Source organism: Nerophis lumbriciformis, linkage group LG22, assembly GCF_033978685.3.
Source record: "Nerophis lumbriciformis linkage group LG22, RoL_Nlum_v2.1, whole genome shotgun sequence".
In the NCBI taxonomy this organism is placed as follows: domain Eukaryota; kingdom Metazoa; phylum Chordata; class Actinopteri; order Syngnathiformes; family Syngnathidae; genus Nerophis; species Nerophis lumbriciformis.
In genome coordinates this window covers 31,857,408-31,885,044 of record NC_084569.2, presented here as the reverse complement: position 1 = coordinate 31,885,044, position 27,637 = coordinate 31,857,408, and the positions used below count along the sequence as shown (strand labels likewise).

The 27,637-nt window shown below is 41.3% G+C and overlaps 1 protein-coding gene across 1 annotated transcript; it reads right to left on the bottom strand.

Moving 5' to 3' along the window:
- LOC133615728 (motilin receptor-like) lies at window positions 1-27,637 on the bottom strand. The gene is made up of 6 exons (XM_061974524.2): window positions 27,502-27,637; window positions 27,228-27,403; window positions 23,377-24,148; window positions 19,790-19,879; window positions 19,175-19,324; window positions 1-665 (listed from the first exon to the last, which is right to left on the bottom strand). The coding sequence occupies exons 1-6, from the start codon at window positions 27,635-27,637 to the stop codon at window positions 1-3; spliced, it is 1,989 nt and encodes a 662-aa protein (XP_061830508.2).

Sequence of the window (27,637 nt, the reverse complement as noted above, 5' to 3'; positions counted from 1 at the left end):
TTACCCACTGGAGGCAGCACTAGAGATGGTGTCGGCGGCAGACCCACTGGAGACGGCTCTGGAGATGGCGTCGGCGGCAGACCTACTTGAGGTGCCACTGGAGATGACGTCGGCAGCAGACCTACTGGAGGCGGCACTGGAGATGGTGTCGGTGGCAGACCCACTGGAGGCGGCACTGGAGGCGGCACTGGAGGCGGCACTGGAGGCGGCACTGGAGGCGGCGGCAGCGGCAGACCCACTGGAGGCAGCACTAGAGATGGCGTCGGCGAAAGACACACTAGAGGCGGCACTGGAGATGGCGTCAGCGGCAGACCCACTGGAGGCAGCACTAGAGATGGCGTCGGTGGCAGACCCACTGGAGGCGAAACTGGCGATGGCGTCGGCGACAGACCCACTGGAGGCGGTACTGGAGATGGCGTCGGCAGCAGACCCACTGAGGCGGCACTGGAGATGGTGTCGGCGGCAGACCCACTGAGGCGGCACTGGAGATGGTGTCGGCGGCAGACCCACTGAGGCGGCACTGGAGATGGTGTCGGCGGCAGACCCACTGGAAGCAGCACTGGAGATAGTGGCTGCGGCGTCTTGGATTTCGTCACCGAAGCAGAAGGTAGCTGCTTTGGGTACAGGTTTGTCCTGGTTGCCAATCAGGCAGTAGGTGTGGAAACCTGTGCACGGCACGATAAAGTGAACATTACAGATTAAAGGCACATGACAGGAACTAAAATACCACACACAGAAAAAAAGCAAACGTGATTTCAAAACAGCTACAAGGATGTACCACAAATCTCTTAATGAACTTAAGTCCTAAATATAAATTAGTCAACATGACATTTTTTTTTCTCCTTTTAACCATTTAAATGTCTTTATTAAATGTTTGGGTAGAATTTTATTAAACAAAACCAGTTGTCTTTTAAATAATATAGACATTCATCAGAACAGTGTATCTATTTTCTGGAGGAATGTAGTTAATCATAGAACTGGCACCCAATGTTATTAAAAAAAAGTATTGATTTTGAAATAAGAATAGTTTTGAATCGTCATCTCCAAGAATCGAAGGGAATCGTGTGGTGCCAGCCCCAAATTGGTCAAGTAAAACCAGGTGCTTTCAGCACAGGAAGGCATGCAATTTGAAAGTGAAAGTAAACAGGATTCAATTTCCTATAGATGGGGAAACTTTTTTTTTTAATTAATCAATCAAAACACTGCAGCGCTTTTGGTTGCAGAAGTGGAAGATAAGGTTGCAGAGGCATGAGGGAAGGTAAGCCAACACTGCCACCATGTGGACAACTGATGTAAAGAAGCATATCATGACTTAAATTCCTTCATATCTAATCCTGACCCTTCTAGGATGTTCCATTCAGCTTTACTATCACACCAGAGTTGTGCTTAACAGAGCTTGATACTATTCACAATGTTAACATGAAGAAGCAGCAAAAAGAAACAAAACATTGTTATCAATATATTTTGTGTGTGAGAGTAGGCTGTCTTATCCAGTGTTTTACTTATTAATAATACCACATTATACATTGTTGCTTTATAATTATTCAATATTCAAATATTGTCAAAACAAATCAGAAAAAAATATCAGAGTATAATTTAAAACAAAAATCAGGGTCAAGTCACTGGATGGCTTACCTACCACAATCGTGGTTTTAAGATAGTTTTCCCTAAAATCTACATTTTTTGCAGGTAGACGTTCCAAAATATCAAGTAATTTGATTTACAAAGAAAAAACCCCATTGAATCAACACCCCAAATTAGCCAAAAATGAGCAATGAATTGTGGGTATTGTGAGAATTATATATTTTTAAATGTTCTTTCTTGATCCATAGTCATGTTTAAAGCAGACAGTATTTTCCCATGTAGTGTGTCATCTCGTGACCTCCTAGCTTTTATCTTATGTTCGCACACTAGTGTGCCGTGAGATACAGTCTGGTGTGCCGTGGGAGATTATCCAATTTCACCTATTTGGGTTAAAAATATTTTTTGCAAGCCAGTCATTATAGTCTGCAAATGATGTGTTGTTGTTGAGTGTTGGTGCTGCCTAGAGCTCGGCAGAGTAACCGTGTAAAACTCTTCTATATCAGTAGGTGGCAGCCGGTAGCTAATTGCTTTGTAGATCTCGGAAACAGCGGCAGGCAGTGTGCAGGTAAAAAAGGTGTCTAATGCTTAAACCAATAATAAACAAAAGGTGAGTGCCCCTAAGAAAGGGCATTAAAGCTTAGGGAAGGCTATGCAGAACAAAACTAAAACTGAACTGGCTACAAAGTAAACAAAAACAGAATGCTGGACGACAGCAAAGACTTACTGTGGAGCAAAGACAATGTACATCCGAACGTGACATGACAATCAACAATGTCCCCACAAAGAAGGATAAAAACAACTGAAATATTCTTGATTGCTAAAACAAAGTAGATGCGGGAAATATCGCCCAAAGGGAGACATGAAACTGCTACAGGAAAATACCAAAAAAAAGAGAAAAAGCCACCAAAATAGGAGCGCAAGACAAGAACTAAAACACTACACACAAGAAAACAGCAAAAAAAAAGTCAAAATAAGTCACGGCGTGATGTGACAGGTCGTGACAGTACACCTACTTTGAGACAAGAGCTATAGTGAAGTCATATCCAACAATTGCGACAACAACTTTTTACTGTCAACTGAGTTGAGCTTTTTAATGATTTCTGCTGGTGGTGTGCCTCCGGATTTTTTTAATGTGCCTTAGCTAAAAAAAAGGTTGAAAAACACTGCGCTAGTCAACTCTTTGTTTTGACTTAAGGGCTCCTGTGTGTCGGCTCACAGAGCTGTTTTGGCCAGTTCCTTATGTGTTTTGAAGTAGCAGCTGTATTTCTTTCTGGGCGGGAGGGGCTGTTTTCGCTCTATATAAGCTGACTCTTTTTGTTTGAATTTAGACCTTGCTTGCTGATGCTATTGTTGCATTGTAAGGGCTGGTCTCCTAAAGCTTTAGTAAAACTTGGCCAAGTACTATTCCGTCTCGGTGGTCCTTTTTTACTCAACATATATGTCATCGAAAGAACTTGGGAGAGACCAGTGTCCTGATGCATTCGGGGGGGGGAAATATCACTTAAATTAGCATTGATTAAGGTGTCTTTAAATACTTTGTACTTTCTGCGACTACAAGAATGTGTCTTACTTTTACCTGGGTGAAGCAAGAAATGTATTATTTGACACACGCTAACAGTTAATATGCTAACTTTTTCAGCTGTATGTCATATATCTTGGTTCCTGACGCATTCTAACTGTTAGCATGATGATGTTAGCATTCCTGTTGGGCTTATCAACACCAAGATCGCCCCCTTAACATTATCATGTTATAAATACTTGTTTTCAGGACATAAAGCTTTAAGTTTTAGGTCTTGACGTTTTGGTGTTTTTCTTGGTCTTCCAGTAAGCTTGCTTTTTGCAACCTTCCCATGTTTGTACTTGGTCCAGATTTTAGTCACAGCTGACTGAACAATCAACATTTTTGGCAACATTGCATGAATATTTACCTTCTTGATAATCCTCTCCTTCGTGTCATTTGACATCTCTCGTGTTGGAGCCATGATTCATGTCAATCCACCTGGTGCAACAGCTCTCCAATGCGTGACATTACATATGTCTTTTCTCAGAATTGATTGAGTGCAGAATTTTTTTCACTCTGCTTGATCTGAAAATGAAACTTTTACTGACTGCCGCAATTTATTTTCTTGATTTATTTTAGTGTTTCTTAAAGCCAGAAAGTTTCCATTTGAAATGACTATAGTTTTGCGTCATGTCTGTTGTCTTTTTTTTTTTTTTACATAATTAAACAAATGAAATAACATCTTGGAGCTGTCTTGGTTGAAAAGACTCTGCAGCATCGCGTGGACATCGGGGGTGGTACCTCTGGATTGGCAGACCGGGGTGGTGGTTCCTCTCTTTAAGAAGGGGAACCGGAGAGTGTGTTCCAACTATCGTGGGATCACAATCCTCAGCCTTACCGGTAAGGTCTATTCAAGTGTACTGGAGAGGAGGCTAGGCCGGTTAGTCGAACCTCGGATTCAGGAGGAACAGTGTGGTTTTCGTCCTGGTCGTGGAATTGTGGACCAGCTCTATACTCTCGGCAGGGTCCTTGAGGGTGCATGGGAGTTTGCCCAACCAGTCTACATGTGCTTTGTGGACTTGGAGAAGGCATTCGATCGTGTCCCCCGGGAAGTCCTATGGGGAGTGCTCAGAGAGTATGGGGTATCGGACTGTCTGATTTTGGCGGTCCGCTCCCTGTATGATCAGTGTCAGAGCTTGGTCCGCATTGCCGGCAGTAAGTCGGACACGTTTCCAGTGAGGGTTGGACTCCGCCAAGGCTGCCCTTGGTCACCGATTCTGTTCATAACTTTTATGGACAGAATTTCTAGACGCAGTCAAGGCGTTGAGGGGATCCGGTTTGGTGGCTGCAGGATTAGGTCTCTGCTTTTTGCAGATGATGTGGTCCTGATGGCTTCATCTGGCCAGGATCTTCAGCTCTCACTGGATCGGTTCGCAGCTGAGTGTGAAGCGACTGGGATGAGAATCAGCACCTCCAAGTCCGAGTCCATGGATCTCGCCTGGAAAAGGGTGGAGTGCCATCTCCGGGTTGCAGAGGAGACCCTGCCCCAAGTAGAGGAGTTCAAGTACCTCGGAGTCTTGTTCACGAGTGAGGGAAGAGTGGATCGTGAGATCGACAGGCGGATCGGTGCGGCGTCTTCAGTAATGCGGACGCTGTATCGATCCGTTGTGGTGAAGAAGGAGCTGAGCCGGAAGGCAAAGCTCTCAATTTACCGGTCGATCTACGTTCCCATCCTCACCTATGGTCATGAGCTTTGGGTTATGACCGAAAAGACAAGATCACGGGTACAAGCGGCCGAAATGAGTTTCCTCCGCCGGGTGGCGGGGCTCTCCCTTAGAGATAGGGTGAGAAGCTCTGCCATCCGGGGGGAGCTCAAAGTAAAGCCGCTGCTCCTCCACATTGAGAGGAGCCAGATGAGGTGGTTCGGGTATTTGGTCAGGATGCCACCCGAACGCCTCCCTAGGGAGGTGTTTAGGGCACGTCCGACCGGTAGGAGGCCACGGGGAAGACCCAGGACACGTTGGGAAGACTATGTCTCCCGGCTGGCCTGGGAACGGCTCGGGATCCCCCGGGAAGAGCTGGACGAAGTGGCTGGGGAGAGGGAAGTCTGGGCTTCCCTGCTTAGGCTGCTGCCCTCGCGACCCGACCTCGGATAAGCGGAAGAAGATGGATGGATGGAAATAACGTCTTCCAACTTTATATAATTTTTGTTAGGGTTTGTAGATATTAGGGCCACACACAATATATATATATATATATATACTGTATATATAAATCTTTAAAGGACGTGGACAAAAAGAAAAACATACAAATAACAAAAGAGGAGGTTATGTATGTGAATTGCAGAGGTTTTTTCTGGTAGTTTACACACCATCTGGATTTTTTGGTATTGGGAGGAATTGCTTTTTTACATTTGTTTACGCAATTTAACTTTTTAAGAACTAGTTTCAAATTATTTTTTGCTACTTTACTTTTTGTGTGATTAACAAAAAGGTAAAAAAAAAACAATTTATATTTGGAGGTTTTTAACCCAAAACATTCAAAATGAAAAGATTTCGAATCAATTTTATCGGCGCTTGCCCCCCCCCATGCCCCCCCAAAAACAGTACAATTTCCACATGAAATCTAACTTTTAGATTAGAAATATCGTAGAAATACAATAGAATGTAGTACAAACTACTACAGTAATTGTATTAATTAATGTAATAATAATGTACAGCGTTTACCTTGGAGAGCGGACGTGTACAGTATCTCCTTTCAGCTTCTTCTTAGTCAAACACACCATCAGCAGCCTTTCCATATTCTCATGGATAAAATCCCACCGTTGGGATATTATTTTAACACTCTTGGCTGGCGTTATTGACTCACTTCTGTATGGTGCAGACCGGCAGTGATACGCTCAAATTTGCTTCAGCATGTCGGCCATGTTTTTGATGATTTCTTTCTTTAATTCAATTAATACCACCCGCTTCTTTTTCTCAGCACTGTCCTTCACACTAGTTGTCTTCCTTCCCATCGTTGGAAAACAAAGTTATGTAAGATCAGATGTTTTGGACAAATCTGTGACATTTTGCTCTGGCAACTAATGGCGGGGATACTTGTAACTCAAATTTTTGCTTGCATAACAATTAGCCGTAAGACAGCTCTTATCTCAAAACACTCTCAAGTTGAGGTACCACTGTAAATTTAATCAAGTGAGCTAAACTGAACTGAACTGTATATCAAGGTTTGAACGTTCCTGTATCTTTTGTTCCTCTTTACTGAGCCAATATTCTTTGAAATGTTATCATATTCATATTATAAATTGTAATATTACATATTTTGTATTAGTATTTATATTTAAGTATGTTTTCATTATTTTTTTCAGTCATTATAATAATTGTAATAGTCACGTAATGTAAGAGTAATTGCCATTTGACACAGAAACGTGCTGAATATCAAAATATATTTCCAAGTATGTCGCCAATTGTATGATTAGCAGCTATTTGATCCACAGCGTCATTTAGTGGTGAAACATTTGTATTACACCCATTCCAACTATTGTTGAAATGTTTCTTACCCTGAAGTAACTTTATTTATTTATTTATTTTTTTAATATTCTGTTCAGTATTTTTTTTATTGCTTCGACCTACTCAAAGGTAATTCACTACATATATACATACACACACACACACACACACACACACACACACACACACACACACACATATGTATATGTATATATATATATATATATATATATATATATATATATGTATATATATATATATATATATATATATATATATATATATATATATATATATACATATATGTACATATATATATATATATATATATATATATATATATATATATATATATATATGTATATATATATAATTGTTTAATTTTTTTTAAATTACTAAATTAACTAAAAATATGAATATTACAGTAATAGTGGCCGTTTATGTGAGACCAAACCAATCAGAGCGCCCTGTTCAGTAACGTGGCCACTGATTGGCTCAACCTCATCAGCATTATTAGATTGGATTAAAAGAGTGCAAAAGTGACTAAAGGGGGTTATTTCATGTCCAGAAGGCTACCGTGATATGGAAAACATACATTTATAACTATAAAAATATCAGATTCATAATTTTATCATTCCTACTTCGCGTTTATTCTTTTTTTCGCGGTCATGTACAGCATACAAAAAAATTGAATAAATGGAATGGAATGTAAAAACAAAACCACTGTTTTAAGCGGTAAAATTCAAGCAACAGAGCTGCGAGGTTGTTTTTTTTTAACCATGAAATCTTGTTGTTTTAATGTTTTTTTGTTTGTTTTTTAATGTTTCAGTGTCTTACTGTATATGGAAAAAAACAGTACTAAATATGATTTTATGGTAAAAAAAAAAAAACTTTAACCGTAAAATCTATTGTCAGTTTTACAGTCCACAATTTTATTGATAATTTGTTTTGAAATCATAAGTCAAGCAGATATTTAAGTACAGTATTTATCTTTATTTTAACAAAAAAATATTTTTGGAATACAAGATAATATAATATTTTGATTTTGATAATATTGAATTATAAAAGATATGCAATTGCATGCAGTACATGATTTTAATGTCAAAAGGGAAAGAACAAATATATTTAGTAAGAAAAGATTAAGCATTTTATTAACGCATATTATTTCCACATAAAATAATGTGCCTTGAGTTTGACACCTGTGCTCTGTAGGGCACCAATTAACAGCGACAAACGAAGGATGACTGTTTTCCTAATTATTAGAAACTAGTAACTATGTCAGTATGAAGACACCGAATCACTTATTTGACGGTGGTGTGTCAAAGGGGACAAAAAAAAAGAAGAAATAATAATGACTAAAATGTGTCATTAATAAATTATAATTGGAATTATATATATATATATATATATATATATATATATATATATATATATATATATATATATATATATATATATATATATATATATATATATATATATATATATATATATATATATATATATATATATATATTATGTAAAAGCACATTTAATTATTTAATCATTTAACTAATTATTTTAATACTTAACATAAATTATTAATTGTATTATTTATTTGTTTACATATTTCACACTATAATTATTTCATGATTTAGTTAATTAATTCATGATTTAAATAACTATTTCATGATTACTTTAATTATTTAATGAACCTGTGTGGCAGCACTTCATGGACTTATTACATGCATGTGACTAAAAAGGACATTAAATTATGGGTAAGTATAGAAAATACATGGATGAAGTAATGGACGGGACTGTTTGTTTACACTCTAAACGGTGCATGTTAAAAAAATATAATCAGAAGAAAGGAAACCTTATAAAATTTGAAATTACAATGCTAAAATATATACATGCCGTCTTCTAAAAACAAAATTAAACATGATTTATTTTTAGAAAACTACAAACTTTATGCATCGTCACATACAACACAAAACATTTAATATATTTAAATGCAAGGGGTGTAACGGTTTTGAAGATATCGTGTTATTCCGGTTTCAAAATCTTCACAATAATAACGTGACGCCTAAACAAAAACTTGGCGTGTAGTTTTTCATGGCACTTTAGTATAGGTCTAGCTTAAAAAATAACTACATCACCCAGAATCCTTTGCGCTGCGCGGAGCGCGAAAGCTATAAGCAGGAAATTGGGTATTTTTTTGACATTTCCTGAAAAATGTCATCGACATATATATATGTAACTATTTTAATTATTTTGCTAACAAACAGAAAAACAAAACCTGGTGAAAACATAACCTCTTTGGCGTGGGTAAGAAAGTCGAAGTCGACTACTTGATAAATCCTCAATTTATTTATCCTTTTTTCCACCTCTTGTTGATGTCACCCGTGTCCGAAGACAGCTTACATCCTGGACATGTCGCCTCTCTCATCATCCCGAAAAGATATTTGAAGCCAAACATCAGTTTGTGAGGTATTTACATTATGAAAATATATATTGATGGTTTACTTCTCTGAGAAACAACATACTCCAGACTGATATAAACATGTCCACTGTGGAGGACACTGCTTGTCAGAAAGTAAATACACAAAAGTGAACATTATTGTTTTGCACTGGATGTTTACATTGTCACTTTAAAGACATCAACTGTAAGTTATTATTTTTAATATTTGTCCCTGCACTGTTCTTTGCACTTAAAATATCATGTTTGTAGTAATAAATATGATTAGAACATTTTAGCATTCAATTACAGCAGGGGTCTCAAACTCAATTTACCTGGGGGCCACTGGATGCATAAACTGGGTGAGACTGGGCCGCAAGAAAATATATATTTTTTAAATCTAACATGCACTTTTTAATGAATTCACCTTCTTTGAATGGCTTTCCCGTCCTAGCAACCATCTCACTCACCATGTAGTAGAGATGTGCGGTTTGCGGACACAACCGCGGAGTCCGCGGATTATCCGCGGGTCGGGCGGTTGAAATAAAAAAAAAATAGATTTTATCCGCCGGTCGGGTCGGGCGGTTGAAATAAAAAAAAAAAAGATTTTAAATAGATTCAGGCGGGTGGCAGTTAAACCAATTCGGAAATATATATACATAGTTAAATGTTGTTACCCACATACGAAAAACGAGCAGGCACCTGCAGCATGCCACAACAGAAGAAGAAAAAAAAAAGAGATGGCAACGCCGGCAGCAAACGTGGTACGCGACAAACTAAAAAAGGGAATACTAAAGACCAGGGGAAAAAAGGCCAGAAAAGTTCAGCGTGGACTCGTTTTTATGAGGTTGTAAATCAGGATGATAGTAATGCTGGCTACGTGATTTGCAAGAGCTGCAACGCTGTTTATGTCTACGACAGTCACAAAACCGGGACATCTAACATGGTGCATCACATTTGTGCAAAACCCCGAACCTCCACAAACACCCTGAGCATGAGCAGTTTCGTCCGCCGTGATCCCAGAAGATTGCCACAGGATGTTAAAACAAGATAGAACGCAGCTGCCTGCAGCAGTTTGAGTGGCGCGAGCGCGCTTGGAGGTGCGCTCAGCGCGGCTCCCAGATGATTGCGCACTGGTGTGCGTCTGGGCCGTGACAGCGTGGCACGCATTGAATGTCTCTGCTACATTGGATCAGTCTCCTTTCTTTAACAGGCAAAAGCTTTATAACCTCACTAATGCCTTGCATCGTCTATATTAGATATATAACAACGGGCGGGTGGCGGATGGCGGGCGGGTGCGGTTTTGATTAAATGTTAGTTCGGGTGGATGGCGGATGGTTGACGACTTTTGTGATGCGGTTGCGGATGAAATAATTGCCTATCCGCGCATCTCTACCATGTAGCTAGCTTTGACTGCTGCATCGCTTTTTTCGGTTGCTTTCTTGAAGAAATCTTGTTGCCTCAGTAGACTGGTTTTAAAATGTGCAAACCGGTTCACGCTCTCATCTCCCTGGTATTTTGCATACTCCTCAGCATGTCTAGTTGTATAATGACGTTTCAAATTGTATTCCTTGTGCACCGCAACTTTCTCTGTGCAAATAAGACACGTTGGGGTGCCCCTGTGCTCAACAAAGAAATATTGCATCTCCCACTTTTCCTGGAATTGTCTTTGCTCATCATTAACCTTTCTCTTCACTGCAGGCTTTGAAAAAGACATGTTTGGGGTTGTGGAATATATTTGTATTTAGCCGACGCACGCAGAATAATGTTATTTCCGCAATGTGTGTCGTTCCGCTTTTCCTCCCTAAAGCAACACGGCGGTCGGCGAAAAGTGCCGGGATCGCGCGCTCAAAAAAGTGACAGCTCTCGGAGTGTTATCTGGCGTCATATAAAAATATATGTAGTGTTCATCATGTGAGGCAATGCAAATTAAACAATAAAAAAACCAAATAACGGTTTGAATTGGTCCAGGTTATCAGGGACTTTATTATTGACGGACAGGTGTCGCGGTGTGACTGTAGCCAGGCACGTAAGAAAATCCTCATCTCCATGGCAACATTTCTGTTGCTTTCACTCATTTGCCGCTTTTCCACTAACGCAGGGGTATTTTGGACCCAAATAACAAAAATCGTCTCTGTCTGGAGCCAACGGGAGGGGGCTCGCCGTGGAGTTTACAGTTACGGTAGCACAATTAGCCCCGAACGGGCTAACATCACGACTAACGTGTTACACGTCCGATTCGCCCAGCGACTGTCTGTTGGAGTATCAGCGCTGGGGTCCAGTACACCACAGTTTTGTATTGTCGCTCGGTCCTTTGGCGTAGTGCTTCGGAAGCTACCGGACTGCTCGTCTTCCCCGCCCGGACTTTTTACAGCGGTGCCGGGGGCGGGAGGGAGGGAGGAAGAGCGCGTGCGGGTTTAGTGTAAAGGCGGCAAAAAGTTTCTCTGCTTGCATCAAGCAAGTGACGTCAATGCATACTTGCCAACCTTGAGACCTTCGAATTCGGGATTCTGGGTATTTGTTCTGTTGTGTTTATGTTGTGTTTATGTTGTGTTACGGTGCGGATGTTCTCCCGAAATGTGTTTGTCATTCTTGTTCGGTGTGGGTTCACAGTGTGGCGCATATTTGTAACAGTGTTAAAGTTGTTTATACGGCCACCCTCAGTGTGACCTGTATGGCTGTTGACCAAGTATGTCTTGCAGTCACTTTCGTGTGTCTGTAGAAGCCGCATACAACATGTGACTGGGCCGGAATGCTGTTTGTATGGAGAAAAAGTGGGCGCGACGACAGGTTGTAAAGGATGCTATCACGGCACGCCCTCAATATTGTTGAGAGCCATATACCACACCATGATTGGGTAGATTCCTTCAGCTACGCACACAACGCTGTCAAGCGCCATTCATTTAAATCTTGCGGGCTGCACTAACATTAAACTTTCATCTTAAGGTGGGGGCTGCAAAATAATGTCTCGCAGGCCGCAATTGGCCCGTGGGCCGCGTGTCTGAGACCCCTGAATTACAGTAAGTTTGTTTATCCTAAACATTCCTGCCACTTCATTTCACACACTATAACATTTTTAGGAGTTGTTTTGGTGTGGGGGGAACACATATACCACAATAATTTCGTACCGTGGCCTTAAAGGAGAACTGCACTTTTTGTGGAATTTTACCTATCGTTCACAATCATGAAAGACATGACAGACAGATTTTTTTTTAATGCATTCTGACTCTTAAATAAACGTAAAAATAAAGTCCGCTTACAGCGGCGCCAATGGAAGGTACTTTATTCCAGTGATCCCCAACCACCAGTCCGTGACGCATTTGCTACCGGGCCACACAGAAACGATAATTAATTTATAAACTACCGCATTTTGTCCGACTTAACTTTTGCCTGCGCCACTAAACACAGCAATAAGCTTGTTAATAGATGTATATTACAAAACCTTTGTTATAGTACATGGGACAATGCACATTAATGGACATATAAAATGTTAATGTGCCAGATTTTTTTGCTGTTTTATCTGCCACACGTAGAAAGCTGGTCCGTGAAAATAATGCATACATTGAACCGGTCCCTGGTGGAAAAAAGGTTGGGGAACCCTGCTCTATTCCACCCATAAAATCCAATAAAAAAAACATCCAAAAAGTGCCAACAATACTCCATTTACATTTCGTGACCAAGTATTAGTGATATTGTCATTGCAAGCGCTAACGCAGACAAACTATTCATAGCGGCGCCGTGATCACTTCCGCATGTGCCAATGTTTACATCCTCGAATGGTCTGCTGTTTTCTTGAATTCTGTAAGTTTATTCTAGGTTATAAATCATGCATCTCACCTGCACAGAAGAAGTCTGACTAGGTATTCCGACAAGTTGGGACACTTTGACAGCCATATATATATATATATATATATATATATATATATATATATATATATATATATATATATATATATATTAGAGATGCGCGGTTTGCGGGCACAACCGCGGAGTCCGCGGATTATCCGCCGATCGGGCGGATGAAATTTAAAAAAATTAGATTTTATCCGCGGGTCGGGTCGGGTCGGGTCGGGTCGGGCGGTTGAAATAAAAAAAAATTAGATTTTAAATAGATTCAGGCGGGTGGCAGTTAAACCAATTCGGAAATATATATACATAGTTAAATGTTGTTACCCACATACGAAAAACGAGCAGGCACCTGCTGCATATGCCACAACAGAAGAAAAAAAAAAAAAGAGATGGACACTTTTACGGAGCGGAGAAGGCCCCCGACGCCTCGCCGGGGTCCGGGACCGAGGCCCCTTCCCCCGAGAGGGCCCCACCGGGAGCCGTAGCTGAGGCGATCCGCGAGAAGGGCCCGACGCACGTCCAGGGTCACCACCGCGCCCACCGCACCGACACCCCGCCTCGTCCGCCTTCGCCGCGGCCAGCGTCACGCGCAGCAGGTAAGCAGCTTACCTGCCCGCCAGCCCCGTGGCCGGGGGCTCGTAACAGGGGTCACTCCGCGCGCTCCGCCCGCGCAGCTTACCTGCCCGCCACCCCTGTTGCCGGGGGCGCGTAACAGGGGTCACTCCGCGCGCAGTGCGCTCACGAAAGGGGTGGGGCTCACCCTGGTTGATATAGACAGCAGGACGGTGGCCATGGACGTCGGAACCCGCTAAGGAGTGTGTAATAACCCACCTGCCGAATCAACTAGCCCTGAAAATGGATGGCGCTGGAGCGTTGGGCCCATACCCGGCCGTCGCCGGCAGCGAGACGCGCTTGGAGGTGCGCTCAGCGCGGCTCCCATATGATTGGGCACTGGTGTGCGTCTGGGTCGTGACAGCGTGGCACGCGAATGTCTGTGCTGCATTGGATCAGTCTCCTTTCTTTAACAGGCAAAAGCTTTATAACCTCACTAATGCCTTGCATCGTCTATATTAGATATATAACAACGGGCGGGTGCGGGCGGATGGCAGGCGGGTGCGGTTCTGATCAAATGTTACATCGGGTGGATGGCGGATGGTTGACGGCTTTCTGATGCGGTTGCGGATGAAATAATTGCCTATCCGCGCATCTCTAATATATATATATATATACAGTATATATATATATATATATATATATATATGGCTTATATATATATATATATATATATGGCTTATATATATATATATATATATATATATATATATATATATATATATATATATATATATGGCGAGGACGGAACGAAAAGACGCTTGTTGCTGGCCTTGCTTTTTCTTTAAGTACACTTTTTGCCGTGCACCTCTTTATTTTTGTTTTATTACGTTTTTTGGAGAGTGCGTGTTTTTCCCTATATTTTGTATCCCCACCTGCTCCCCAACCTGTTTCTTCGCGAGGATTATGACACATTCTTCACCTAAACGGGAATATGTGAACATCCTAGCAGTCTGCATGCTAATGACAGCAGATATTTTACTGTAAGTGATGTTTTATTATGTTTGTTGGCTCTCATGAAGTCTGCAGTGAGCAGAAATCAGTGATGAAGAAAACAAACAAACGTCGTGATGCGTTTTTGATCCATACTAAGTTGCTTTTAATTGAAGGAAACAAAATAATATCACAAAGTGGTCACCGCATCCTTTTCGTTCTTTTCTGTATGCGGCCCTCAGTGGCAAAAGTCCAACACCCCCATTTATATTATTTTATTTATTTTACAGCAGACAGCAGACTATAAACCTAACAAAAATCCCCCGCCTTATGAATTGTATGAATGTTTATTGTTGTTCTCCAACAAGACATCCACTCATGTCAGGAAGGGCCTGGATTGTAAACACAATCAAATCAATTGTCCTCCTGCCCCAGGCTCTGTTCTACGAATCTCAGGAAAACCATTAAAGGCCTTGTTCCTGCTGTCACAAAATATATATAATATCAAAGGTGAGAATTAAATTCATCTGTGTGTGAAACAGCAGATCATATCAAGACACATCCAGATGTAAATGCTGAGTTTACATTGACAGTAGCCCTCCTTAAACTTTAAATGCATAAACATGTTTACATATGGGGGGTGGACAGGGGATAACTTGTGTTTAGTCTAGTCTAGTTTAGTTTGGTTTATTATTATCCCCATTAACTGCCACAAAATTATAAATACAAAAAGAAACACCTTATTCACCAAAAAACCTAAAAACATGAACAAAAGCAAATAAAAAGAATTATGACTTTTAAGCATCATATTATTTCAGTATACAACAGTCAATCTTCATTTACATATGCATATATCCATATCCGTGTATTTATACACATATATACAAACTCATATACATATAAAATTACTGTATATACATATGTACAAGGGATGGGAATTTTACAGTAACTAATGATTCAATTTTGATTGTTGGGTCGACGATTCAATTCAGATTCGATTCTCGATTCAACACGAATCTCTAATCAAAAAGATTCTTGATTCAAGCTGATTCTCGCAATTTATTATTCGGTATAAAATCGTAATAAAACCTTTTTCCAAACAGGCTACAGGTAACAAAAGCTCCTCTTTGCTACTGACCTAAACGCACAGCGATGACCTAAAACACTTATTTTTAAAAGCTGATTTTTACATTTAAAAAAAAAAAATTTTGAGAACAAAAGAAACCTTTTCAAAGACCTGTTTAGACTTTGTTGGTGTTTTTTCTCATGGTGTCCCCCTACTGTTGGGTTGTGCAATTTAATTTTTGGTCGGTGGTAATATGTGTTAACTCTCTGTTCCAACTTGTCTGAAGTGCAGACTTTACACACAAGTCTTTAAATGGCGTAAATCGGTCAAGTAAGGTTATGTAAGTATGGTTTTGTCATGGTAGGTTCATGGATTTCTCATTTGTAAGCCCTTTTGGTGCAGGAAGGCTGCCTTCCTAATGTAGAAAAAAGGCTTGTCATCAACAGAAGCATTGTCGGCCGTTTGGTTGCAGAAGGGGTAATGGGGAAAGATAAGCCATAATGTAAACACTAAACCAAGCAAATACACTGAAAAAGTGTGTTATTGTTTGTGCTATGGCGCCATCTTTTGGACAAGTTTGCTCACTACAGGTGCTGCAGGGTGAACGTCTACAGTGATTTCAACTGGAAGTTCAACAATGAACATTTACAAAAAAATTCTGTGTAAATACCTAATTTTACACTGTACATACACTATATTGCCAAAAGTATTTGGCCACCCATCCAAATGATGAGAATCAGGTGTCCTAATCACTTGGCCCGGTGTATAAAATCAAGCACTTAGGCATGGAGACTGTTACTACAAACATTTGTGAAAGAGTGGGCCGCTCTCAGTGATTTCCAGCGTGGAACTGTCATAGGATGCCACCTGTTCAACAAATCCAGTCGTGAAATTTCCTCGCTCCTAAATATTCCAAAGTCAAATTTATTATAAGAAAAGTGAAGAGTTTGGGAACAACAGCAACTAAGCCACCAAGTGGTAGGCCACGTAATCTGACAGAGAGGGGTCAGCGGATGCTGAAGCGCATAGTGCAAAGACTTTCTGCACAGTCAATTGCTACAGAGCTCCAAACTTGATGTGACCTTCCAATTAGCCCACGTACAGTATGCAGAGAGCTTCATGGAATGGGTTTCCATGGCCGAGCAGCTGCATCTAAGCCATACATCACCAAGTCCAATGCAAAGCGTGGGATGCAGTGGTGTAAAGCACGTTGCCACTGGACTCTAGAGCTGGACTGATGAATCACGCTTTTCCAACTGGCAATCTGATGAACCAGTCTGGGTTTGGAGGTTTCCGGGAGAACGCTACATTTCGGACTGCATTGTGCCGAGTGTGAAATTTGGTGGAGGAGGAATTATGATGTGGGGTTGGTTTTTCAGTAGTTGGGCTTGGAAGGAACTTTGAATGGTTCAGGATACCAAAACATTTTGGACAATTCCATGGGATGGCACTTCAAGTTCATATGTGAGTAAAGGCAAGTGGCCAAATACTTTTGGCGATATAGTGTATGTATGCGGCTTATAGTCGGGTGCGGCTAATATATGCCAGTGCGCTCTTTTGTCTGGAAAATACTGATGCAGTAAACTTCATTCCCTGACGGTTGTGCAGCTCTTTTGCTAGTGCACAACTTTATATCTGGGGACGTGGGTTTGAGTCCAAGACTGGACAAGGCGGTTTGTGGAAATGATAAAGATTAGATTTATGAATCATTGGACACCGCATGACTCGATTCTTAGCGGTAGGGCTGGGCGATATGGACCAACTGATATCCCGGTATTTTTAGGCCGTATCGTGATACACGATATGTATCGGTTTATGACATTTTATTTTCAATAAATGGAATTATTACTAGGGAAAGTGCGGTACTTAAACATTTTTTTGAATATATATCATATGCATTGAGTGATTGATTTGTGAGAGCCGCTTGTGCGTGTGCGTGCTTGCTTTAAAAGGTGGTGTCTGTTGCCGAGCAGTTAGCAGCAGCAGTTTGTCGACTCTGACTGCTGTTCTGTTGAATCTTTTCACCGCCTTGTGTTACCTCTGGTTAATAAAGCACTTCGGCTGTGCTTGAAGACAAATGTGGCAATGCGCAGTAGCAAACGGCCGTAACAAAGGCACATTAAAAGATAGCGGTATTGTCTCAAATATATATCTCTTTCTAAAATATACCGGTAATAACTGCAGTACTGGTAGACCGCCCAGCCTTACTTGGGGTTAACGATTCTCGATTCAAAATCAATACTTTTTAAAATAAAATTGGATGTCAGTTCTATGATTAACTACATTCCTCCATAAAATAGATAAACAGCTCTGATAAAGTTCTATATTACTTAAAAGAAAACTGGTTTTATTTAATTAAATTCTACCCAAACATTTAATAAAGTCAAATACAAATCTACATGAACAATATGATTAGCCTGAGCGTTTGGACAGGACATATAAAAACAATAAAATAAAATATTTTTTTTTTAAAGTGATTTTTGATTTATTTTAAATGATTAACGTATTTTTCGGACTACAAGGTGCACTTAAAATCTTTTCATTTTCTCAAAATTCAACAGTGTGCCTTATAACCCGGTGCGCCTAATGTATGCAATAATTTTGGTTGTGCTTACCGACCTTGAAGCTATTTTATTTGGCACATGGTGAAATGATAAGTGTGACCAGTCACACGTAAGAGATATGTGTAGACTGCAATATGACTCAAGTAAACAACACCAAACATTTTAAGGCAAAACATATTATCTGGCGTTTTGTTTCGCAATATTATGCAAAACAAACTTTTCTTACCTTCTGGTACCTGCTGATCTGTATTTGGGATCTGCATAAGTCCTGAAAAATTGCGCGCGTCCGCCTTTGTAGTCCGTATCTTCTTGTTATGGAACATTCATCCTGTTGCCATTTCTAATATAAAGTAGTGTAAAGTTCTTACTTATATCTGTCAGTAAGCTTGCCATGAAAGCGCTAAAACATACCGGTATAGTGAGTTTGCATTATTCACCCAAGGAACTTTAGTTATTAGAGAATTCCAGTCGGACGTTTTTTCACGGGACACATTTCCAGCGTTGTTATTGCACTAGGAGGCACAGATGAGGAGATGCTGCTCCGTTATTGATTTAAGTAAAGTCTGAATGTCATTAAAACAGTTAGCTCTATCTTTTGACACTTCTTCCACTCCCGTCCTTGCACGCTACAACAAAGATGACGGAGAAAAGACGCTGTCGAAGGTAAGCCACGTAAATAAGACCGCCCACAAAACGGTGCATCCTGAAGCGACTGTCAGAAAGCGGCTTGAAAATGATCTGTAAAACGTCATCTATGCAACTTTTTGACCAAAAAAACACAAATACATGTTATGTAGACCACAAGGAAGTGTTTTCAATTCAGAAAAAAAAATTACATTATGACCCCTTTAACGTACCCTATAATCCGGTGCCCCTTTTGTATGAAAATAGACCTGACTAGACCCGCTCATCGGCAGTGCGCGTTATAATCTGGTGCGCCCTATGGTCCGGAAAATAAAGTAAATATAGTTACAAGTAAGAATCGCGATTCATTCGAAAATAAAAAAATGTTTATACCCCTAAAAAAGATTCTGCTCTATTTTTCAAGCTGCTATTTTGAGGTAAAAGCTCTTTCTTACAAATTTATGGTGGTGCGCTGTGTCTCAAGTGTGCGCAAGCCTTGGGCGTGTGGTTGCGAGCGTATGAGACTGTGTACAGCGTGTCTGTACCTGGCTGACATCACGTTGTACAGTAACGGGTTGACCGCGGCGCTGAGGTAGAAGAGGACGGACGAACCCAGGTTGAAATACTGCGACAGATAGTACAAAAAATAGGAATGTGTGTCGTTGTCGAAGTGCGTGTCATTGCTTAGAATTGAAACGGTCTCTGGGGCTGTGTGATTGCGTGTGTGCTTACATTGCGGGTCCACGCAAATGTTTGTTGTGGAATTGCAGCTACTAAGTTTGTGTGATCCATAGCGTGTTTTGTTGCTTTTCCTATATCCAAGCATGGACAGGTGTGTATGTGTGGAATCCTTCGGCGATATTGTGTGTGCAGGTGCATGTATGACCTTATGCATGGGTGGCATAACATGATGAGGGGATTGAGTCTCCGTGGTCATGTTGATGTGTGTTTCGGCATTGAATTTGGTCCCTGCACGGATATCGCAGCGTGTTTCATTCTCAGCAGTGTTTCCAGGCATGTCGGAGGTATTAAGGTGCAGGTCCGGGGTAACAGTTACTCTGCGTACGTCGCTGATAGCTTCGTCAGTGTTGACTGAGTACGCTTCCTGGCGGTCAGTACCGGTGTCCAGAGAGAAAAAGAATATAGTCCGACCGATGTGGAAAGGCAGCCAGCACAGGACAAACGCCAACACGATCACTCCTGAGGACACATTGGGAGAAGAAGACAATGTTTTAGACAAAAGCATTCAACAAATATGCTGTAAAAACCGCAAACTTAGTCCCTTAGGGCGCAAATGTTGACAGCGTAGTGCAGTCCCAGAAATGAGCTGCGATATAGTGCAATGTAGCGAAGGACGACTGTAATGAACAGATACAGTCTACCCCAGGAGAGCTGTGGCTATGAAAGTAGCTTACCACCACCAGGTGTGAATGATTGATGGGTTCTGCATGTAGAACGACTTTGGGTACTTAGAAAAGCGCTATATAAATCCCAGTTATTATTATTATTATTATTATAAATGGACCATTACCAAGAGATCTGCTTCGGAACGAGTTACAGGATGAGCAGGGTAAGGACAGTCTTTGTTAGCCACGCCATGGGTTACAATTAGAGATGTCCGATAATATCGGCCTGCTGATATTATCGGCCGATAAATGCTTTAAAATGTAATATCGGAAATGATCGGTATCGGTTTCAAAAAGTAACATTTCTGACTTTTTAAAACGCTGCTGTGTACACGGACGTAGGGAGAGGTACAGAGCGCCAATAAACCTTAAAGGCACTGCCTTTGCGTGCCGGCCCAGTCACATAATATTTACTGCTTTTCACACACACAAGTGAATGCAAGACATACTTGATCGGCAGCCATACAGGTCACACTGAGGGTGGCCGTATAAACAACTTTAACACTGTTACAAATATGCGCCACACTGTGAACCCACACCAAACAAGAATGACAAATACATTTCGGGAGAACATCCGCACCGTAACACAACATAAACACAACAGAACAAATACCCAGAACCCCTTGCAGCACTAACTCTTCCGGGACGCTACAATATACACCCCCCCCGCACCCATCTCCCGAATTCGGAGGTCTCAAGGTTGTAAAGTATGCTCTCGTATACTCTGGACTGAAGCTGTGTGCCTTCATTGTTTTTGTAGCTGTTGTTTTGAGGCATGTTTAAAAAAAATAAAAAATAATGCACTTTGTGAAAGTCAAAGTACAGTATTTCCCATAGTTGTAGCGGGTATCAGGATTATCTCAGGGAGAGCATGTCCCAAGCTGTTTAGAGGCATGTTAAAAAAAATAATGCACTTTGTGACTTCAATAATAAATATGGTAGTGCCATGTTGGCACTTTTTTCCATAACTGGAGTTGTAGTTGTTTTCTTATTTTGGAAAACCTTGTTTTTGATTGATTGATTGAAACTTGTATTAGTAGATTGCACAGTACAGTACATATTCCGTACAATTGACCACTAAATGGTAACACCCGAATAAGTTTTTCAACTTGTTTGAGTTAATCAATTCATGGTAATGTTACATTGTTTAATGCATCCAGCGGGGCATCACAACAAAATTAGGCATAATAATGTGTTAATTCCACGACTGTATATATCGGTATCGGTTGATATTGGAATCGGTAATTAAGAGTTGGACAATATCGGATATCGGCAAAAAAGCCATTATCGGACATCTCTAGTTACAATTGCCTGTTTATAGTCTCTAAAGACACACTTTGGGGATTCAACAACAACCTGTGGTGGGCAGAGTTAAGATCGATGGTCATTGACTACAAATTTGACTTGACAACAAATTGAGCTCAACATCAATATATATGACCCCACAAAAACAACTTTTCCCACTCATGGTGCAAATCAACTATAACCAACAAGTAAAGAACGCAACACACCCCCTCCTCATTTAACTTTGTGGCCATTATAAAACACGTATATTCAATTTACAATGACACATATATACATTTCTTACAGTACATGTTGGGTAAATAATGTATAACATCCTCTCCACCCAATTCTTGGTACATTTTTAGCTGTTTGATATTTCTGATTGATTACAAAATTTTAAGGAGGTCTCAGGGAAGTAAGCAAGGTGGGAGTCGAACTTCCACATATTCTTAATATTAAATGTTTAGTCATTTGTACTTCATAATGCATTGTCGTCAAGGTCTGAAGTGGGGGGTGTTGTTAAAGTTGAAGTAGTTGAAGTTATGTGTTGTTCAGCTTGCTTTAATCAATGCAAACTGAAGTGTTATTTTGGTACCAAAGAAAGCCACAATCTACGCTCTGCTGTGTGACAATAAAGCGTCATAATGTTTGTATTTGGGCGCGCGCGCCTTCATTTACCAGCGCATTGGTGATTACACTCAAAAATATGGCTTTACCGCAGTTTGCTCTATATTTTTACATGTTTGGCAAACTTGCCTCTTCAATTTGGTATAAAATAAATATGCAGACTAAAGGCATTGCAATCACAGACTAGATGTAAAAACAACTGTAACGGGAATCACAGATCACTATGAGACAGCACACATAGTTGTAATGAATAATAATACAACGATTTCGATATCAAATTTATTTAGATGCTTATTTAATTACATTACACATATATTTAATATATATAAGTATATACTGTATGTAATACATATATATAAATGTATCATATATATATAATATATTAATATAATATGCATATATGTACACATACAGGCTATATACACTGTATATGTGTGTATATATATCGTTTACATGCAGTCGGCTTTTGGCCCTCGGCCAACATTTTTTTAGCTCAATGTGGCCCCCGAGTCAAAAACTTTAGACAACCCCTGCTCTAGTTAGTCAAGATTTTGACTTGCTGCGGTAGAAAAAGTTGTAAATGAGATCTGTTTATTTGTTTGGAAAGGTATTCACGCATTGCTGGGTTAGAGGGCAATTCATGATGGTTTGGCAATTTGTCGTGCTCCGACAAAAAACGGGTTAACACCGAAACACAAAACCTGGCCATCCGTCACTCACCCACCATGAACCCTAACAACCACGAGGACCCGGTTTGAAATGGGGCGTGTTCAAAATACCTTTCGCTAAGTAAAAAACGGCAGTTGCTAGCGCCGCCATAATCTGGCAGTCACATTTTCCTTGGTAACTTGGTAACTACACAAAAGTGGCAGAGGTAAACATGGAGGCATTATGGTCTCACATGGTGGCGCGGAATAGAGGGTGGAGGACTCTCTCGCCTTTAGGGGAGATCTGTGTTACTGCCGCGCCAATCTGAGTTGGTGCGGTGTTCAAAACGTGGTGAAAAAGGTTTCCCGCCATTGTTAGGACACATTTCACGGCTGTTAGAGAATTGCCATAAACCGATGATGTTTGAACACCCTTTTGCGAATCAGATTCAATTATGAAAATCAGTCTTAGTTTGAGCACCTTGATTCACACACGCAAAACACACGTCAGACCTTGGAAACCTCATAGTTTAGGTTAAGGATTGGCACGGAAACAGGATTTTGAATCAATACATGATTTTGCATCCGTGCATTTATATATTTATGTTACTGACAAACAAGATGCTCGCGATTATTTGCCAATATCGATACTGTTGAGGTTGTATCGAGAACAGTAGAAAGCTCAAACGTAGTAACGTAGATGCATTAAACAAGTGTGTCGCTTTCTCCTCACCCAGCATTTTGACAGTGTGTTTGTGACTTTGGTCTCTGCGACTGCTCTGAGGGCGCAGCCAAAGGGTCCTTCCGATCAGACCGTAGACCAGTCCGAGGATGCAGACTGGAATCAGGAAATACAGGTTGGACAGAATCATCATGGCAGGCAGTAGGCCAGAGGAAATGGCATAGTCGGTGCAGCGACACTCCCGCCGGTCAATCTCCAACTTGTGTTTCTCATCAACATTTGTCTGCCATCCTCCTCCTTCATCTTCTTTCAAAAGGTTTTGTTGCTCTTCATCGGATTTCTTGACCTGTTTTTTATTTACAACTGCACCTCCATGTTGTTTCTCACCTATTGCTCCCATTGGTCCATCTTCCAGCCAATTCCATTGTCCAGCTCTTTCAAGGCGTCTCTCTTTTTCTTCCCACTTCTGTACATCTAATTCGTCATCAAGCGAAGTCATGTGACTGCTATTCTCTCCCGTCCACTCTTCATTCTCTTTCCAGCCATCGATGCTGAGATGTTCTTCCCCAACTTCCTCTACGCCAACCATCACCAACACGGGTGCTGCACTGATCGCTGCGCCCAGCCAAAGGCAGCCAATAAGAGCCCTGGTTCTGCGGCGTGTCACCAGTGTCTTGGCCGTGATTGGCCAGCAGACGGCCACATACCTTTCCAGAGAGAGGAAGGTGATGTGGAGGATGGTGCAGAAGGTGCAGCACTCAGAGAGAAACATGGTCATCTTACAGGCGAAGTCTCCTAAGGGCCAGGGTCGGGGCCTCCATAGCTGAGAGAGGCAGAGACAGATTATTATTTTTTCATGTTTTGTCTCCATCTTTTTTAATCAGAAATGCATCTTTTTCTAATATTCTCCAAATATAGAGAAGTTTGTAAAAAATACTAGAACTCTCTATGGATGTTCTCACTCATCTAAGTCATTGTATTCTCAGGGCATTCAATCAATTGCAAATGGGCTGTTCTGTTTGTCTTCAAAGATGTTTTGCCTCTCATCCGAGTAGGCTTTATCAGTTCATGCTCATAGACTTAGATTGGTCCCATGTAATCTTAATCTTGGTGCCAAAGCCCTAACAGTTTATACGTGCTGAAACAAGGATGGGTTTGCTCTTAGGCCCCTTCTACACTAAGCCGGTTAAGGTTATCCAGGCTATATCCCACCTAACCTTATCCTTGTCCACACACACACAATGTCACCGTTTCAGACCCCCTACGTCCGCCGGCGCAACGCGACCTAGTATGCATGCGCGGAAAATGCGCACGTTGCTTTGTGTGCAAGTTCTTAAATTAAAATGTAACTTATCTGAACAATATCCAGTGTTGTGGTATTTCAATTAACTGGAATCCAGTGCGCTGTGGGGCCCTATTGTAGTGAATCACACTGGAGCCATCATAAATTAATCAAATCTTTAATGGATATGTGAAAGTAAACAATATGATAAAGAACATTTTACATCAATCAATCTAGGGATCTAGATATCTGGTGAGGACACTCCTCACTCTTTTGCCTTCACTTTCATTGTCCATTCATTTTTGGTGACTTTATATACTGTGGACATAGACAATGAGTCCGCGACATATATGGCGGACAATAACTGATACAGTCTGCTTTGCCAGTCCAAATGCATTCGCTGTTTTCCGTAGTCTTCCCTCGTCGGTTATACAAAGCACACGCAACCTTTTTTATCACATCCACGGGAGCCCGCATTCTCGTTGTCTCTCTTTCGACAAATGGACAAAGTTTTACGGTAAGTAGAATCACAGCTGACCCGGACATTCAAAAGAGATGTGTTGTATCCGAAATAGCTGCAATTGCGCGTTTCCTTCTCTCGTGTGATTTCCACAAGCGTCTGTACATGTAGAACAATGAGAAACACGGGCATGTCTGGATGACTCGCCTCCATTTTTTCCAGTGGTTAGCTCCGGTTGTTATGAAGCTGGCTGTGACGCGTTCTTTCTGACGTCACTTCCTGTGTGGGGCGCGGTCTTTCTGACTTCACTTCCTCTCCGAACTCAGTTTGTAAACGATCAATGAGTCCACACACAGCTAAGAGCCGGAGATTCAAGAAATACACAGCGCACTTACCCGTGTAAAAAATTATCCAAGGAGGGGGACCTTAAACGAAGGGTTAGTGTGGCTGACACGGTGCATAGGCTAGATAATTACTTGTTTGAGGAGTTATCCAATCGCGGAGGGGGGTGTGGCCTGCGGGCCTGCAGCGAAGCGGGGTGTGCCAGGATCGGCCTCAAAGTCAGCGACAGGTGCTTAGATGGCCCACCCGGGCTTTGTTATCTAATCACCTGTCGCTCTGTATAAGCAGCAACCAGGAGATACGTTGTGGGAGCTGGCGTGAGAGCGAGAGCGTGCCTGTTACCGCGACAAAAGACAATTGCTGGAAAGCAACCCACAGACCTTTATGAAAATAAAACTATAGAACCATGAAACGGGCTCACATGGAAATGCATGGTGGTCAGGAGGACCCGCTGGAAGAGAGCTTCCACACAAATGTTAAGATGCAAAGGAACGACTCCTCTTCAATGCCAAACGCAGTCATTAAAATGGAATTCCCCTCGTTAGTATTATACCAGTTATACTGTAATCACCCACATTACCATTCAATTCAGGCACAAAGGGGGCACCTGGAATTGGAAAGTTCCTCTCTCCTGTAGTTATTTCTAAGAGGCTAAATTACTGAGTCTCTTCTGCCTGAAAGGCCAACATATCCACCCACCTCAAGATGCAGTTGTACAACTCTAGCGCTTCCGAGACTTGGGCTCACTCAGCCTGATCAACAAGACCCTCAATTGTTTCGACTCCCTAGCCCTCTGCCGTGTTCTCCAAGTCCGCTGGCAAAACCACGTTAAAACGAGACCGTCAGGGCGAGGTCTTTCCAGCCCCTTTTCGCTCATCAACACCGCTCAGCTATGTCTTTTTGGTGACCTGTATCGGCAGGACCACCTGGATGCAACAATCGCCCTGAGGAGAAATCTTTCCTACTGCTGGCAACATCTAAGAGGCTGACCTAGGACACACTGGAAACACACCATTCAGAACATGTCTTAGACTGGCATTTCCATTGGCGAGGCGACAGAACTGGTTAACAACCGGTCAGCCTGGAGGAATCTTGTCGCAGCAACGTCACACTTCAGAAGTTATAGGTGATGAAGACCATCTTCTCTGTTCGGGTATTTTTTTTCAACCTTGATGTAGATGACTGCCCTAAATCCCCTTTAGAATAATCTGTCTTCCCTGTTCAGAATGTGTACATTTTTGTCTTTAAAGGAGCGCTGTTCCTCCTTAGGAACAGCTGAGTCTTGACCTGAAGAATTTGCCCATCTATGTTGTAACAAGCGTCGACTTAGTGGTTGTATTATTAGTGCATTCGTCACTGCAATGGACAGCATACATCAGATTGTGTTTGTGGTTGTGGGGTGTCCAGTCCTTGGGGTGTTGCCTAGTTTGAAGTGTACTGGAATTCTTCCAAATTTCTCAGATAGACCTGATACATATGGCTGGATTGACAGTGGTATTGCGTCTGTCACCTTTTATTTCCTCACCCACTTTGTTCTCGTTACTTCTAGACCATTTCCCAGGAGACCTCAGTCTTGTTGGAGGATAAATAGTTGGGTCTTTGGTATCACCATTTAGACTAGATTTCCTGATTAATAAAGTATTTCTGATTCTGAATCTGACCAATAAAAGTCTATAAGCATGAACCAATTAAGCCTGCTCGGGTGAGAAGTGAAATATCTTCCAAGACAAACTGAACAGTCCAGTTGCAATTGATTGAATTAGTTTCCAATAATTCCTCACTGTACAGGAACTGGACTATGTGGTTTGGGTTTTGTACCTTGTAGAGATCCAAAGGCAGGAGTAGGAGTATCATCAAATCGCTGACAGCCATGCTACTCAGGTACAAGTAGGTAGAACTTCTCATGTGTGGACGCAGCCAGACCACAAGGATTGTTAGCACATTACCCAGAAGACCCAAAATCATCACAGGAATGTAAATGACCGTCACACAAACTAGAAATGAAAACAACGGCATGTTAAAGCACAACTTCACTTGCCAATAAATTTGTCAGCAGAATATGGTCAATGTCGGATGCTTTGCTGGTACAAACCTAACTCTGTCAATCCAAACATTGGTTCCTCCCAATCATAGTCTTGGGTCGGGCAGTGCTCTGGAAAACTTGACGTTAGGCCACAGTTCTCATCTTCACAGCGACTGCTCATGCTCCCCAGCTCCATCTGATCCAT